Source organism: Eretmochelys imbricata, chromosome 1, assembly GCF_965152235.1.
Source record: "Eretmochelys imbricata isolate rEreImb1 chromosome 1, rEreImb1.hap1, whole genome shotgun sequence".
NCBI lineage: Eukaryota > Metazoa > Chordata > Testudines > Cheloniidae > Eretmochelys > Eretmochelys imbricata.
In genome coordinates this window covers 165,857,575-165,874,084 of record NC_135572.1, presented here as the reverse complement: position 1 = coordinate 165,874,084, position 16,510 = coordinate 165,857,575, and the positions used below count along the sequence as shown (strand labels likewise).

The following is a 16,510-nucleotide window of genomic DNA, read 5'->3' as shown; positions in this document are numbered from 1 at the left end:
TGTTATATTTAACTAAAGTTTTCTTCAGATATTTTATATATGGATCAGGCTCTCCTGTGTGCCATCACAGGTTTCCGTGTTATTCCTGGAGCACTATGAAAGGATTCACATACTCACAGCTGAAGCTCGATTTCTTACTCGTTTAAGGCTAGATTGCATATTCCTTACTCATGTTGGTGAGCAGTGATTCTAAGTAGTCCCACTGAAGTCAATAGGATTCTTTGGGGGAGTGGCTCACAATTGTGAAGAAGGGGTTCACAATCTGGCCTTAGGTAGTGACGCTCCATTACCATAGTTCAATTGACCACAGAAGAAAGCTACTGCTGTACAACTGTTCTATTCTACAGCCATGCAGCCCCACAAATTGTGTTTTCTCTTATGTCATGTATAACATGTGGTAGTATCAATGAGAACATGCATTTTAAAAAAAAAACAACCTCTCTTCTTACTAATTTTACCCAAACAAGTTCTACTACGCTATTTTCTATTACAGTTATGCAAAGGAACTTTGATATGTAAACAATAAAAGAACCTTCAACACAAAGAAGAAAAACCATCCCAGATTGGCATGCCATGCATTGCATAATATGAGCTTTGTGTGCTTGGTCCTGCTCCCGTTGAAGTCAACAATTGGACTTTGTTGGAGTGGATTAAAATATGAAAAAGAAAACGTACTATATCAGAATGTGTGTCTGTTTGTATGTTGGTGTTATGAACAATCTGTTCAAATATTCCATTTAGTTTTACTATCCAATATCTGAGGGAGGAGGAAAGATGGATAAAATGTGGTTAAGCTATCTCTCGGAATTGGATAAATCATTTTATGCTCAAAGAATAAATGCTATAAAGTTGAGTAAAATACACGGTATTCCTCATGTAACAAAGTAGCTGAATCCCTGCTTTAAGTGCAAAACTCGGCATTAATTATGACTGTGACCTGCACAGTGAGCAAATGTCAGAGCCTGCACTAGACATCAGGAGTTCTTGGTTGCCAGTCCTGTGCTTAGGCCACAAAACCACATTAAGTCCATCTGAAAATATGACATGTAAGATTGGTACAAGCAGGTACATTTTAATGTATTATTCCTCAGAAAAAGGGGAAATTTTCTAAGTGTTCAGGTTAGAAATTTACCTTTTAGAGGATGCATTGAAGATGTCCGATCCTGACTCTAATGTGCCCTGCCATCACTTATAGCACAGACTTTCCTGCGCTGGTTGTAAAGGCTAGTGGCCAAGCTGCTAGAAAAGAAGTAATTATTGCAGCCAGCAAAGAGGAAGCCTGCAGAGCTGTGCAAGAGATTTTGCAGGTAAGCTACCCTTTATTTAAATACTGTGAGGTCCGATTCTCGCTGCCCAGTGACCTGGAAGAAGTTAATTTGGGGATCTCACTCCGTTCTCTAGACCTAACAGACAAGTGCTTTTCACCACAAAACCCACCACTTTGTTGGCCTGAGAGCTGAGTGGACCTTGAAATTTAATTATTTTCTTAACCTAGGGAGGTCCCTCCAGCTCAGGGCAGGTGTACTGGGAAGCTTACTCTGCTGCTGCCTATGCTATACCTGTTCTCTGGGTAAAAGGAAGGCTTCAGTCACCAAAACTAGCTGTTTCTTGTGACACTGGGCCATTTTCCTGATGCCTTGCCCAGGCACATAACTGGGCAGAGTTCCTCTGGGTGGATTCCTTTGACCCTTTCTCATGGCAATGTGTGTTGACCAGTGTTCTCCCCTTGGTTTCCCCCCTAGATCCCTCATTTTGTATCTGTGATCTTCATCCCTGTTTTTTTGTCCCATATGTAATCAGTTACGTTCTGGGTTCTGTGGCCCCTCTCTGATCTGAGGGGGGGGTGGTCTTTTCATTTCTTTGGTTGTCTCTGCCCACAATCCCAGGATTAACATAAACTGGCTCTTTTCATATATTGTAAGTATATGTTTCCTTCTCTTTGCGATGCTTTTCTTTTTTAAAGAGAAGACATAATCTAACTGATGGATGTCACAGCTAATAACTAAAGAATATTTTTAATGCAGGATAGAGTGTTTGGAGAGGCTGGAGAGACGGTTGTCATTGAAGAACTTCTTGAAGGGGAAGAGCTATCTGTATGTTCAGTTTTGGCTCAATAGTTTGGTCACAAATCCTTTTATGCACTTGTATTGTTGTTACACTTTTTGCCTAAAAGCATGAATTCTTCATTTTAACTAGTTTGTGTTTTATATGGCTACTACATAAATATGTAAGAGATGCAATCTGATGTCAAGTTAGTCAATATACATTCTCAGTACAACTCTATTCTACATTAACTATAAATATGCAGTAACTGTGATCTGGGGGCAGGGGGGTGAATTGATTCTCTAGAGGAGAAAAAAAGTGTTTGCTGATTTTTAATATATTTACTTTGCTGTAATTTTTACATTACATCCTAAATTGTTGTCCCAATGCTTAGTTCACTTTTTTTATCTGTAAATACAGCTGTGGTGCCTTCCTTGCTATAAACTATATGTTACTTCTCTTCAGGATAAAATGTAAGCTTACCTATGTGACACAGGTCTGGATGTTATGTCACAGTTATAAGATGAATTCTCTACACAAGATTTTACTCCATTACCAAAGATAATATTTTGCTCTCTTTTTAAACCCTGATCCTGCAAATACTTACAAACGTGCTTCATTTTAAGCACTTGAATGGTTCCACTGAAGTCAGTGGGACTACTCACATGCCTAAAGAAAGCATACATTTCAGTGGGCTTGTTAGATCAGGACCTTAATGTACCCAGCCCTGATAATTTAGTAGAAGGAATTCTTATATGCAGCCCTCACCAATCAAAACCATTGTCTCCAGAAATCTTTGTTAATACCTAAATAAATAATTAAGACAGGCTACTCCTTGTAGTCAGTGGAGTTACAACAGGATGAATTTGGCCCATTGTTTTCTAGTTTTGAACCTTAAATACTAATGACAGGGCTAAATCTATGGCCTTCTGAGCTGATTTCAGTTAATACAGAACATAACCATTTGAGTACATTCTGTGGTGTTTGTTTTTCTTTACAGTGCTTGTGCTTCACTGATGGTGTCACTGTTGCCCCCATGCCACTAGTCCAGGCTCACAAACGGTTAATAGATGGAGACGAGGGCCCAAACACTGCCGGGATGGGAGCTTATTGCCCGGCACCACAGGTTTAGTGATCTTTTGATTTTATTTTCCAAATTTACTTATGAAATGTAATTAAGCATTGATGAATTTGTTAATAAGGGCCCAATTCTGTTGCCATTATGTAGGCAAAACTCCCTGTGAAGTCAGTGCTTTGTTTGCATAAGGATATGGAGCCCCAGTCCTATTATTCATTCTTGGACTGGGAAATGGTCTCTCTTATGGCTTTTCTGTTAATTTTAGGAATGGTGTGCCTCCCACGCTGTTAGTAACTTTGGAAATGAGCATACACTTTAAAAAGTGGACCTGTGTAATTCCTGACATGTCTGGAGGCTTTCTGTATATTAAACATGACCTTAGTTAATGATTTCAGAATTGTTTTTTTGTTTGTTTGTTTTTGGTAACAAAGAATGTTTGTGACCAGCTGCTTAACACAGTAACATTAACCTGGGGAAGGAACACAAGCAAGAACAGGTTAAAGAATATTTAGATAAGTTAGATGTATTCAAATCAACAGGGCCTGATGACCGAGGATATTTAAGGAGCTAGCTGAAGCATTAACATTGATCTTCAGGAACCTGTGAAGGATGGGTGAGATCCCAGAAGATTACAGAAGGGCAAACATCTTTTGAAAAGGGGAAAAAAGAGGACGTGGAGAATTATAGATCAGTCAGCCGAACTTTGATACCTGGGTAGATACGGAAAGAAATTATTAAATGCATTTTTAAGCACCTAGAAGATAGTACTGTGATAAGTAATAACCAACAAGGATTTGTAAAGAATAGATTGTGCCAAATAAACTGAATCTCCTTCTTTGACAGGGTTATTAGCCGAGTGGATGCGGGGGAAGGAGGAGAAGAAGTAGATGTGATATACTGTATCCTGATTTTATTAAGACTTTTGACATAGTTCCAAGTGACATTCTCTTAACTACTAGGGAAATGTAGGCTAGATGAAATTATTATAAGGTGGGTGCACAAGGGTTGAAAGACCGTACTCAGAGAGTTGTTATCATTGGTTTGCTGTCAAACTGGGAGGACATATCTAGTAGGGTGCTGCAAGAGTCTGTTCTAGATCCAGCACTGTGTTTATAAAATTTGTGGATGACCCCAAGCTGGGTGGGGTTTCGTAAGCACTTTGGAGGCCAGGATTAGAATTCAAAATGACCTTGACAAACTAGAGAATTGGTCTGAAATCCACAAAGTGAAATTCGGTAAAGACAAGTGCGAAGTACTTACACTTAGGAAGAAAAAATCAAATGCATAACTGCAAAATGGGGAATAACTGCTAGTTAGATGGTAGTACTACTGAAAAGTATCTGGAGGTTATTGTTGCTTCATATTCAATTTGTGATCTACTAATAACATTCTTGGGTATATTAACCGGAGTGTTGTAGGTAAGACAAGGGACGTAATTGTCCTGCTCTGCTTAGCACTCCTGAGGCCTGAGCTGGAGTTCTCTGTACAGTTCTGGGCATAGGCGCTGAATATGCTTAGCGCTCACTGGCAGCCAACCTCCCCCCTTCCCCTACAGCGCCTCCCGCCCGCCGGTAGCCCTGCCGATCAACTCTTCCCCCTCCCTCTCAGTGCTTCCTGCCTGCCGTGATCAGCTGTTCTGCCGTGTGCAGGAGGCACTGGAGGGCAGGAGGAGAAGCGGGGATGGGGCATGCTCAGGAGAGGGGGCAGGAAGAGGAGGGGTGGAGGTGGGGTGGGGGTGGAGCTTGGGGGGAAGGGATGGAGTGGGGGGCGGGGCCTGGGGATGAGTGGGGGCTGAGCACCCCCAGGAAAAGGAGGAAGCTGGCAGTTGTGCTTCTGGGGCTACATTTCAGGAAAGATGTGGACAAATTGGAGAGAGTCCGGAGGAGAGCAACAACAATAATAAAAGGTTTACAAAACCTGACCTATAAGGAAAGTTTAAAAAAACTTGGCATATTTAGTCTTGAGAAAAGAAGACTGAGGGGAGACTTGATAAGTCTTCAAATATGTTAAGGGCTGTTATAAAGAAGACTGTGATCAGTTGTTTTCCATGTCCGCTAAAGGCAGGACAAGAAGCAATGAGCTTTATCTGTAGCAAGGGAGACTTAAGGTAGATATTAGGAAAAAACTTTCTATTATAAGGATAGTTAAGTACTGGAATAGGTTACTGAGGGAGGTTGTGGAATCTCCATCATTGGACGTTTTTAAGTATAGGTTAGACCAGAGGTTCTCAAACTGTGGGCCGTGACCCTGTTTTAATGGGGTCACCAGGGCTGGTTTAGACTTGCTGGGGCCTGGGGCTCAAGTCAAAGCCGGGGCCCCACCGCCTGGGTCTGAAGCCCAAGCCCTGAGTGGCAGGGCCCAGGTTACAGGCCCCCTGGGGCTGAAGCCTTTAGGCTTCAGCTTTGCCCCTGCACCCTGCCAGGGGTGGTGGGGCTCAGGCTTTGGCTTTGGGGCCCCCTGCCTGGGGCAGCGGGGCTTGGGTGGGCTCAGGCTTCAGTTCCCCCTCCTGGGGTCATATAGTAATTTTTGTTGTCAGAAGGGGGTCACATGGTACAATGAAGTTTGAGAAACTCTCGGTTAGACAAACACCTGTCAGGGATAGTCTAAGTATACTTGATCCAGCCTCAATGCAAGGCGCTTGACTCAATGACTTCTTAAGGTCCTGCAGAAATAACAAAGTATGTTGCGTGAAAATAGGCATATAGCAAGAGAATGTTATGGTTTTCAGGAGAAAAAGACAGTGTTGAAAAGAAATGTCGTGTGATAGACCAAAGAGAAAGAGCTTTAACCAGAGAAAGAGCTTTTTAATAAATAACATCTTGGTGCTATCTTACATTTTCACTGTAATTTAAATTCAGGCACTTCTTCTGGAAACATGACAACGTAACTGGTATAAAATAAATGGGTTATGTTCAGTGCTTTTTAAGAGACTCAGATGAATTAATAATAAGAGGAAACATACCATAAAAGGCTTACGCTCTCAATTCTTATCCTTGCAACAAAGCCCGTTGCCAATTGTGCCCACATATCTATTCAGGGGACACCATCACAGGGCCTAATAACATCAGCCACACTATCAGAGGCTCGTTCACCTGCACATCCACCAATGTGATTTATGCCATCATGTGCCAGCAATGCCCCTCTGCCATGTACATTGGTCAAACTGGACAGTCTCTACGTAAAAGAATAAATGGACACAAATCAGATGTCAAGAATCATAACATTCATAAACCAGTCGGAGAACACTTCAATCTCTCTGGTCACGCAATCACAGACATGAAGGTCGCTATCTTAAAACAAAAAAACTTCAAATCCAGACTCCAGCGAGAAACTGCTGAATTGGAATTCATTTGCAAATTGGATACTATTAATTTAGGCTTAAATAGAGACTGGGAGTGGCTAAGTCATTATGCAAGGTAGCCTATTTCCTCTTGTTTTTTCCTCCCCCCCCCCCCCCCAGATGTTCTGGTTTAACTTGGATTTAAACTTGGAGAGTGGTCAGTTTGGACGAGCTATTACCAGCAGGAGAGTGAGTCTGTGTGTGTATGGGGGTGGGTTTTTGGAGGGGGGTGAGGGAGTGAGAGAACCTGGATTTGTGCAGGAAATGGCCTAACTTCATTATCATGCACATTGTGTAAAGAGTTGTCACTTTGGATGGGCTATCACCAGCAGGAGAGTGAATTTGTGTGGGGGGGGTGGAGGGTGAGAAAACCTGGATTTGTGCTGGAAATGGCCTAACCTGACGATTACTTTAGATAAGCTATTACCAGCAGGACAGTGGGGTGGGAGGAGGTATTGTTTCATATTCTCTGTGTATATATAAAGTCTGCTGCAGTTTCCAAGGTATGCATCTCATGAAGTGAGCTGTAGCTCACGAAAGCTCATGCTCAAATAAATTGGTTAGTCTCTAAGGTGCCACAAGTACTCCTTTTCTTTTTGCTCTCAATTTGGAATTGCTCCTCAGATTCCTGAAGCTCTTCTAGAGAAAATTAAAGACTCTATCCTGCAACACGTTGTTGATGGTATGAGACAACAGGGAACAACATATGTAGGTAAGTGCTCACCTGAATGATAGAGTAAGCACATGCCAAGTAATTCTGTTGAACTACTTTTGAACTCCAAATTATCTCCATCAAAGAAGAATGCACTAGTTTCCCATCCTACTTTAAATCTCTCCAGCACTGAAAGTTTCAGATAGGCAAAGTAAGTAAAATGCTGCTTGAGAACCCATTAGAGTTTGATTTAAGGACATTCACTTTGTATATATTGACATGAGGTTGACAACTTGTGTTTTAACAGTTATAAAGCTTTTACTTTTTAAATCTCAGCATCTTCTGTCATTAAATAATTGTCTGATCCCACTCATAATTTTTCATATCTTTGAAAATGTAAATAGATTACAGTTTATTTTTAAGCTTTTTTTAATCTTTTTTGTTGAAACTATATAAAACTAAAATTGAGTTCTGCTGAGCCTAGCTATACAGTGCCACACAAATAAACAAATTTCAGAGCGGTAGCTGCGTTAGTCTGTATCAGCAAAAACAACAAGGATACTTGTGGCGCCTTAGAGACTAACAAATTTATTTGGGCATAAGCTTTTGTGGGCTAAGACCCACTTCATCGGATGCATGGAGTGGAACATACAGTAGGAAGATACTGCAATTCTTCAACAAAAAAACTTCAAAAACAGACTCTAACGAGAAACTGGAGAACTGCAATTAATTTGCAAACTGGACACCATCAAATTAGACCTGAATAAAGACTGGGAGTGGGTGGGTCACTACAAGAACTAAAAACTAATTTCCCCATGCTAATTTTCCCCCTACTGTTACTCACACCTTCCTGTCAGCTGTTTGAAATGGGCCACCCTGATTACCACTACAAAAGTGATTTTTCCTCCTGTTGATAATAGCCCACTTTAATTGAATTGTCTCGTTAGAATTGGTAAGGCAACTCCCTTCTTTTCATGTGCTATGTATATATATCTTCCTACTGTATTTTCCACTCCATGCAGCTGATGAAGTGGGTCTTAGCCCACCAAAGCTTATGCCCAAATAAATTTGTTAGTCTCTAGGGTGCCACAAGTACTCCTCATTGTTTTTACAAATAAACAAAAGTCTCCCCTGTACAGGAGGTATTCTTTGGGAGGTGTTTGTGCATTTTTCAAGGCCCCTTTACACCTTCAGGGTGGCTGCAATTAATGGGCTTTGTCAGAGGGCAGAATCTGCCCCTGTGTGTTTAGACTCTAACAACACTCAAATGTTTCTGAACTCGCTCTGTCCCTCTCTAGTATCTTCAGTAATCTATCACGGAATACATTTCTTATGGCACTGCTATGCAGTTTGCTGGATTTTTATGGGATTTTAAAGGGATTGCCATAGAATACAAACATTTTGCAGAACCCATGGTGAAGATTCCCTACAGTTTACATAAGTTTATCCCACATTTCAGTTTACTGCTTTTAAAGAAAGTGAAAAAACTGCTTTGAGCTAGCTTGTATAGTTCTGCTTTCTGTTCAGGTGTGCTGCAAACAGGATTAATGCGTACTAAAGATGATGTGAAAATTTTAAACTTTAACTGCCACTTTGGTGACCCGCAGTGCCAGGTGAGTGAGAGATGCTGGAAAGCTAAATATGCTCCATGTTCCATACCAGAATCTAATAACTTGCTACTAATGTAATTTACATAATTTAACAGGATGTATGTCATATCTACCACAAATATGGAAATTTACAAAAGAGCATCTTTGAGAATGTAACAGTAACTATTAGAAATTTGCTTGTTAGCATTTATCTTCTGTGAAATGTTCATTGGCTTAGTTTGCAATTTGAGGTTATTGCTCAAATTGTGGTTTTCTGAGTAGTAAAGGAGCCCAGACAAATTTGTGCTAAGTAGTTTCATACTTGGTCTCTACAGGTGATGGTTGCTTTCTGCCTGTTGCTAACAATGGATGAAATTTTCTTAGTGATAGTAAATTTGCCAAAAATGTGTGTTTGGTATACTGAAACTATCTGAATTCAGGTTGAATTCAGTGAACAGTTTCAGCTGAAAAAACCCTGAAAATAAAATTCTTGGAAATGTCAAAATGAGCTGTTTAGACAATGTAGTTTTGAAACAAATGTCAAAACAAAATGTTTTGATACAATTTTTGTTTTAAAACTAACCAATTTTTTTGTTTTCAGACTTTTTTTGTCCAGCCACCAAACAGAAAAATCAATTTTTTCTCAGCTCTAGTGTCTGGGAATAATTGCTGTAAATTAATGTTCACTGATTTTATTTCCAAATCTGCAAATGTAGCAAAATATTTCCTGTTCTCCAACACATTTTTTGCTCACTAAGGTGAGCTTCATGTGAGTTTTAGTTTTTGAAGAAAAGCTTAATAAGTTTTTGATATTTAACAGTTAACAAAAAACATTTAACTAAATTGTTTAGCATACTTTTGCAGGTAATTCTTCCACTGCTTAAAAATGACTTTTATGAAGTGATTCAAGCAACAATTGATGGCAAACTCTGCAGCTGCATGCCAGCTTGGTCAGAAAACCGTACTGCTGTGTCTGTGGTTATGGCAAGTGAAGGGTACCCAGGAGACTATGCCAAAGGCCTGGAGGTAACAGGTAACTTCTTCTTAAATTCCAGACCAGGACTACTGCAAGGGGCCCAGTGAGTTTCATTTAGCAGAGAGCCATATTGTTACTGGTCCTGAGGAGGCACATGGGGAGAAGGGACTCCTTGCACCCGTGCATGGGGGATAGTCATCGTCACAGAAATGTAGGTTTACACACCTGTCCAAAGTACCACAGGGGCTAGCAGTTTCAAACAGCGCTCTCTCTAAGGACCAGACTGTGGCTTGGGGTTGGGATGAGAAGAGGGTTCTAGTGCAGTGGTTTTCAAACTGTGGGTCGCGACCCAGTACTTGGTCGCGGAATGTAAGGCACTGGGTCACAGCGGCTCTGGTCAGCACTGCTGACCAGGCCATTAAAAGTCCTGTTGGCTGTGCTGCCTGGCTAAGGCAGGCTGGTCCCTACCTGTTCTGACCCCACGCTGCGCCCTGGAAGCAGCCAGCAGCAGGTCTGGCTCCTAGGTGGGGAGGGGATGCGCTGCCCCCGCCCTGAGCACCGGATCTTCACTCCCAATGGCCAGTTCCCGGCCAATGGGAGCTGGTGGGGACAGTGCCTGCGGGCGAGAGCCGCTTGTGTGCTTCTGCCTAGGAGCTGGACCTGCTGCTGGCTGCTTCCAGGGCACAGCACCATCTGCGGTGCCAGGACAGGCGGGAAGCCTGCCTCTGCACCTCTGCTGCACCACTGACTGGGAGCCACCGGAGGTAAACCTGCACCCCAACCCTGCGCCCCAATTCCCTGCCCAAGCCCCACCCCAGAGCCTGCACCCCCCGCCCAGACCCCTGCCCCAGCTCAGAGCCCCCTCCCACACCCTGAACCCCTCATTCCTGGCCCTACCCCGCAGCCCTCACCCCTGCACCCCAACCCTCTGCCCCAGCCCTGAGTCCCTCCCAAACCCCTCATCCCCAGCTCCGTTGGGTCACGGGCATCAACAATTTTCTTCAACTGGGTTGCCAGAAAAAAGTTTGAAAACCACTGGTCTAGAGCTCTAGGAGTTCCTGGTGGAATTCTGGCTGACCAATTCAGAATTTCTCCAGAGACTTTGTGGGGAGCACAAAATGGAGTGTCACCTTTGCACATGTGCTCTTGTACTAGCTCAGCTTTGCTGGCTTGTAGGTAAGGTGAGCCAGTTGTCTCAGCCAGACAATGCCATGCTAAAATTGGAACATCGCCACCTTGGCCTGTGTAATACTGAAAATTATTAACCTTTATAACAGGAGCAGAGTGCATTTCCCCTACACCAGTGGTTCTCAACCAGGGGTATATGAACCCCTGGGGGTACTCAGAGATCTTCCATGGGGTACATCAATTCATCTAGATATTTGCCTAGTTTTACAACAGGATACATAAAAAGCACTAGTGAAGTCGGTACAAACTAAAATTTCATACAGACAATGACTTGTTTATACTGCTCTATTATACGATCCACTGAAATGTAAGTACAATATTTATATTCCAATTGATGTATTTTATAATTATATGGTAAAAAGGAGAAAGTAAGCAGTTTTTCAGTAACAGTGGGCTGTGATACTTTTGTATTTTTGTTTGGTCTTTGTAAGCAAGTAGTTTTTAAGTGAGGTGAAACTTGGGGGTGTGCAAGACAAATCAGACTCCTGGCTCCATAGTTCAGGGGTTAGAACACTGGTCTTGTAAACCAGGGGTTGTGAGTTCAAAGCTCACTGGGGCATGTACAGTAGCTTCTAGCAGTGTCTGTTGTCCCTCAGCAGTGAGGTGCTTTCCTTAGATATTTATTATGGGGGGGGGGAAGGGGGAGGGATAGCTCAGTGGTTTGAGCATTGGCCTGCTAAACCCAGGGTTGTGAGTTCAGTCCTTGAGGGGGCCATTTAGGGATCTGCAGCAAAAATTGGGGATTGGTCCTGCTTTGAGCAGGGGATTGGACTAGATGACCTCCTGAGGTCCCTTCCAACCCTGATATTCTATGATCCTATGAAAGGGGTACAATAGTCTGGAAAGGTTGAGAGCCACTGCCCTACACCATATCTGGTCTGCAAGTCCTTCCTCTGCACCAGCTAGCAAGCCTGAGCAGTGCAGAGAGGAGTCCATGTTACAAAGCTCCCACTGCACCATATGTTCCTGAAGAAATTGTGTCTGAGTCAAAGAGTGCTGCTGTTGCATTCCCCCTCCTCATCCTCTTCCCGTGCAGCCAGTGTCTTTATTTTGCTTATCCCCGTGGTGCTCTGAAGAAGTGTATATTTCAGTTACAATAACCCTAAATCTACACATGAGTAATAACAAAAAACAGTACATGCAAAGAAATCCCTGGTTAAGTTTGACACTTTATTCATAAGCCATTGCTTAGTGTGCATACATTTAACCCCCTGCAACATCTAAACTCTTCAGGACAGAAGGAAATGAGAATCTTTGCATATCACAACTAGAATATGATTGCCCTATGTGTTTTTCTGTTGCTTACACTGTATGTAGAATGTGAAAAACATATGCCAGAATAAACTGTTCTCTTAAAACGTTAGGCACAGGAGTTAATTTGAAATCAGAGTCATGAAGCACAGCCAGCTGTCGTTAAGCTCTGACCTTCACTGCAGTGCAGCCTGCATAGCAATGTGACACATTATAATTGCAGCAAGTGGAAAGGGTTTCTTTTGCTGGTAAAAACACTTCCTTGCCTATTGTGAAATTGGGAGTGTCACGGAGTCCCCGGGTGATGCTCTGGAACTGCTCCCTATGAAGCCAGTCAGGACTCTGGGGAAGTCTCCTTTCTGTGAGCAGACTGTCTTCAGGACACACAGCTCACACCTTCCTGGGTCTGACCTCAGAGCATTCAGCATCCTCTGCCCCTCCGTGCACTTCCCACAGCGAGTCCGCCCAGGCAGGCTCTTGGGAAAGCCAGAGGGTCCTGCACCCCAACTTCGCAGTCAGACATGACTCTCAGCCAGCCAGTAAAACAGAAGGTTTATTAGACGACAGGAACATGGTCTAAAACAGAGCTTATAGGTGCAGAGAACAGGACCCCTCAGCCGGGTCCATTTTGGGGGGCAGTGAGCCAGACAACCACGTCTGCACTTCACTCCTAGTTCCCAGCCAGCTGCAAACTGAACCTCTCTCCAGCCCCCCCTCCTCTGGGCTTTGTCCCTTTCCCGGACCAGGAGGTCACCTGATTCCTTTGTTCTCCAACCCTTTAGCTCTCACCTTGCACGGGGGAAGGGCCCTGGCTATCAGTTGCCAGGAAACAGGGTGTCGGCCATTCTCTGTGTCCAGACCCCTGCACACACCTGCCCTCTAGGGCTCTGCAACGATCATACACCTTTACCCCACCACCTAGATACTTAAGAACTGCATAGGGGAAACTGAGGCACCCCCACACTATTCAGAGGAAGAACCTTAAGAACAGTCCCGCTTCGTCACAGAGAGTTGCTATGTTGGATTTTTCTGCCTAATGATGATAGTAGCAAATTTCTCCCTCAAAAATAACCTCAACAGTAAACCCCCCAAATCTTCTCCCCCCACCCAAAAAAACCCCCTTATTTTCTAGTATGTATTGAAAGAACTAAAGGTTTTTAACTTGCTTAAACAATGACTAGGGGTGAGGAGACAACCATCTACAAGTATTTGAAGGGTGCAGATTCTGTGGAGGGCGAGGAATGGTTCAAGGTGGTCTAAACAGTATAACTAGATGTAATAGGATGAAAATTAAAATACAGGATGAATATCAAGAAAATATTCCAAATAACGAGTTCTTCTGGCATGTGGAATAGTATCTCAAGGGAAGCCTTGTCTCTAGCATCGTTTAAAATTAGACTGGACAAGTTCTTCAAAAACATGGTGTTGAAAACATCTTGCCATGGCAGGTGGGTGAGTTTTAAATGTCCTAATACATCTCTCTTATTCTATGAACTGCTGCTCTTGAGGGCAGACTCAGCAGGAAGGTTTAGGATAGAATGGGCATGTGAAGTGAGCTACTCTCTCACCCTGGAAGTAATCTTTTCCGGATACACACATTGGTGAGGAAGTGTGTGGAGAAGAAGGATAAAGGAGTTTGAGGCGCAAGTGGTGTTCTCGTCCATCCTCCCCGTGGAAGGAAAAGGCCTGGGTAGGGACCGTCGAATCGTGGAAGTCAACGAATGGCTACGCAGGTGGTGTTGGAGAGAAGGCTTTGGATTCTTTGACCATGGGATGGTGTTCCATGAAGAAGGAGTGCTGGGCAGAGACGGGCTCCATCTGACGAAGAGAGGGAAGAGCATCTTTGCCAGCAGGCTGGCTAACCTAGTGAGGAGGGCTTTAAACTAGGTTCACCGGGGGAAGGAGACCAAAGCCCTGAGGTAAGTGGGAAAGAGGGATACCGGGAGGAAGCACAGGCAGAAATGTCTGTGAGGGGAGGGCTCCTGCCTCATACTGGGAATGAGGGGCGATCAACAGGTTATCTCAAGTGCTTATATACGAATGCACAAAGCCTTGGAAACAAGCAGGGAGAACTGGAGGTCCTGGTGATGTCAAGGAACTATGATGTGATTGGAATCACAGAGACTTGGTGGGATAACTCACATGACTGGAGTACTGTCATGGATGGTTATAAACTGTTCAGGAAGGACAGGCAGGGCAGAAAAGGTGGGGGAGTAGCACTGTATGTAAGGGAGCAGTATGACTGCTCAGAGCTCCGGTACGAAACTGTAGAAAAACCTGAGTGTCTCTGGATTAAGTTTAGAAGTGTGTGCAACAAGAGTGATGTAGTGGTGGGAGTCTGCTATAGACCACCGGACCAGGGGGATGAGGTAGATGAGGCTTTCTTCCGGCAGCTCACGGAAGCTACTAGATCGCATGCCCTGATTCTCATGGGTGACTTTAATTTTCCTGATATCTGCTGGGAAAGCAATACTGCGGTGCATAGACAATCCAGGAAGTTTTTGGAAAGCGTAGGGGACAATTTCCTGGTGCAAGTGCTAGAGGAGCCAACTAGGGGGGGGCGCTTTTCTTGACCTGCTGCTCACAAACCGGGTAGAATTAGTGGGGGAAGCAAAAGTGGATGGGAATCTGGGAGGCAGTGACCATGAGTTGGTTGAGTTCAGGATCCTGACGCAGGGAAGAAAGGTAAGCAGCAGGATACGGACCCTGGACTTCAGGAAAGCAGACTTCGACTCCCTCAGGGAACGGATGGCCAGGATCCCCTGGGGGACTAACTTGAAGGGGAAAGGAGTCCAGGAGAGCTGGCTGTATTTCAAGGAATCCCTGTTGAGGTTACAGGGACAAACCATCCCAATGAGTCGAAAGAATAGTAAATATGGCAGGCGACCAGCTTGGCTTAACGGTGAAATCCTAGCGGATCTTAAACATAAAAAAGAAGCTTACAAGAAGTGGAAGGTTGGACATATGACCAGGGAAGAGTATAAAAATATTGCTCGGGCATGTAGGAATGAAATCAGGAGGGCCAAATCGCACCTGGAGCTGCAGCTAGCGAGAGATGTCAAGAGTAACAAGAAGGGTTTCTTCAGGTATGTTGGCAACAAGAAGAAAGCCAAGGAAAGTGTGGGCCCCTTACTGAATGAGGGAGGCAACCTAGTGACAGAGGATGTGGAAAAAGCTAATGTACTCAATGCTTTTTTTGCCTCTGTTTTCACTAACAAGGTCAGCTCCCAGACTGCTACGCTGGGCATCACAAAATGGGGAAGAGATGGCCAGCCCTCTGTGGAGATAGAGGTGGTTAGGGACTATTTAGAAAAGCTGGACGTGCACAAGTCCATGGGGCCGGACGAGTTGCATCCGAGAGTGCTGAAGGAATTGGCGGCTGTGATTGCAGAGCCATTGGCCATTATCTTTGAAAACTCGTGGCGAACCGGGGAAGTCCCGGATGACTGGAAAAAGGCTAATGTAGTGCCAATCTTTAAAAAAGGGAAGAAGGAGGATCCTGGGAACTACAGGCCAGTCAGCCTCACCTCAGTCCCTGGAAAAATCATGGAGCAGGTCCTCAAAGAATCAATCTTGAAGTACTTGCATGAGAGGAAAGTGATCAGGAACAGCCAGCATGGATTCACCAAGGGAAGGTCATGCCTGACTAATCTAATCGCCTTTTATCATGAGATTACTGGTTCTGTGGATGAAGGGAAAGCAGTGGATGTATTGTTTCTTGACTTTAGCAAAGCTTTTGACACGGTCTCCCACAGTATTCTTGTCAGCAAGTTAAGGAAGTATGGGCTGGATGAATGCACTATAGGGTGGGTAGAAAGCTGGCTAGATTGTCGGGCTCAACGGGTAGTGATCAATGGCTCCATGTCTAGTTGGCAGCTGGTGTCAAGTGGAGTGCCCCAGGGGTCGGTCCTGGGGCCGGTTTTGTTCAATATCTTCATAAATGATCTGGAGGATGGTGTGGATTGCACTCTCAGCAAATTTGCGGACGATACTAAACTGGGAGGAGTGGTAGATACGCTGGAGGGGAGGGATAGGATACAGAAGGACCTAGACAAATTGGAGGATTGGGCCAAAAGAAATCTGATGAGGTTCAATAAGGATAAGTGCAGGGTCCTGCACTTAGGACGGAAGAATCCAATGCACCGCTACAGACTAGGGACCGAATGGCTAGGCAGCAGTTCTGCGGAAAAGGACCTAGGGGTGACAGTGGACGAGAAGCTGGATATGAGTCAGCAGTGTGCCCTTGTTACCAAGAAGGCCAATGGCATTTTGGGATGTATAAGTAGGGGCATAGCGAGCAGATCGAGGGACGTGATCGTCCCCCTTTATTCGACATTGGTGAGGCCTCATCTGGAGTACTGTGTCCAGTTTTGGGCCCCACACTACAAGAAGG

The 16,510-nt window shown here is 44.1% G+C and overlaps 1 protein-coding gene and 1 non-coding gene across 2 annotated transcripts in view; both read left to right on the top strand.

The window, feature by feature from the left end:
* Window positions 1–16,510, top strand: part of LOC144259081 (trifunctional purine biosynthetic protein adenosine-3-like) — a 45,332-nt gene that overhangs the window by 6,313 nt on the left and 22,509 nt on the right. The window contains exons 4-9 of the mRNA XM_077807259.1: window positions 1,196–1,307; window positions 2,025–2,093; window positions 3,044–3,169; window positions 7,086–7,173; window positions 8,641–8,726; window positions 9,567–9,735. Coding sequence (XP_077663385.1) covers window positions 1,196–1,307; window positions 2,025–2,093; window positions 3,044–3,169; window positions 7,086–7,173; window positions 8,641–8,726; window positions 9,567–9,735 — 650 coding nt within the window. The remainder of the gene's footprint in view (window positions 1–1,195; window positions 1,308–2,024; window positions 2,094–3,043; window positions 3,170–7,085; window positions 7,174–8,640; window positions 8,727–9,566; window positions 9,736–16,510) is intronic.
* On the top strand, window positions 11,354–11,426 carry TRNAT-UGU (transfer RNA threonine (anticodon UGU)). Its single transcript has one exon. It is a non-coding gene; the product is annotated as a tRNA-Thr (tRNA).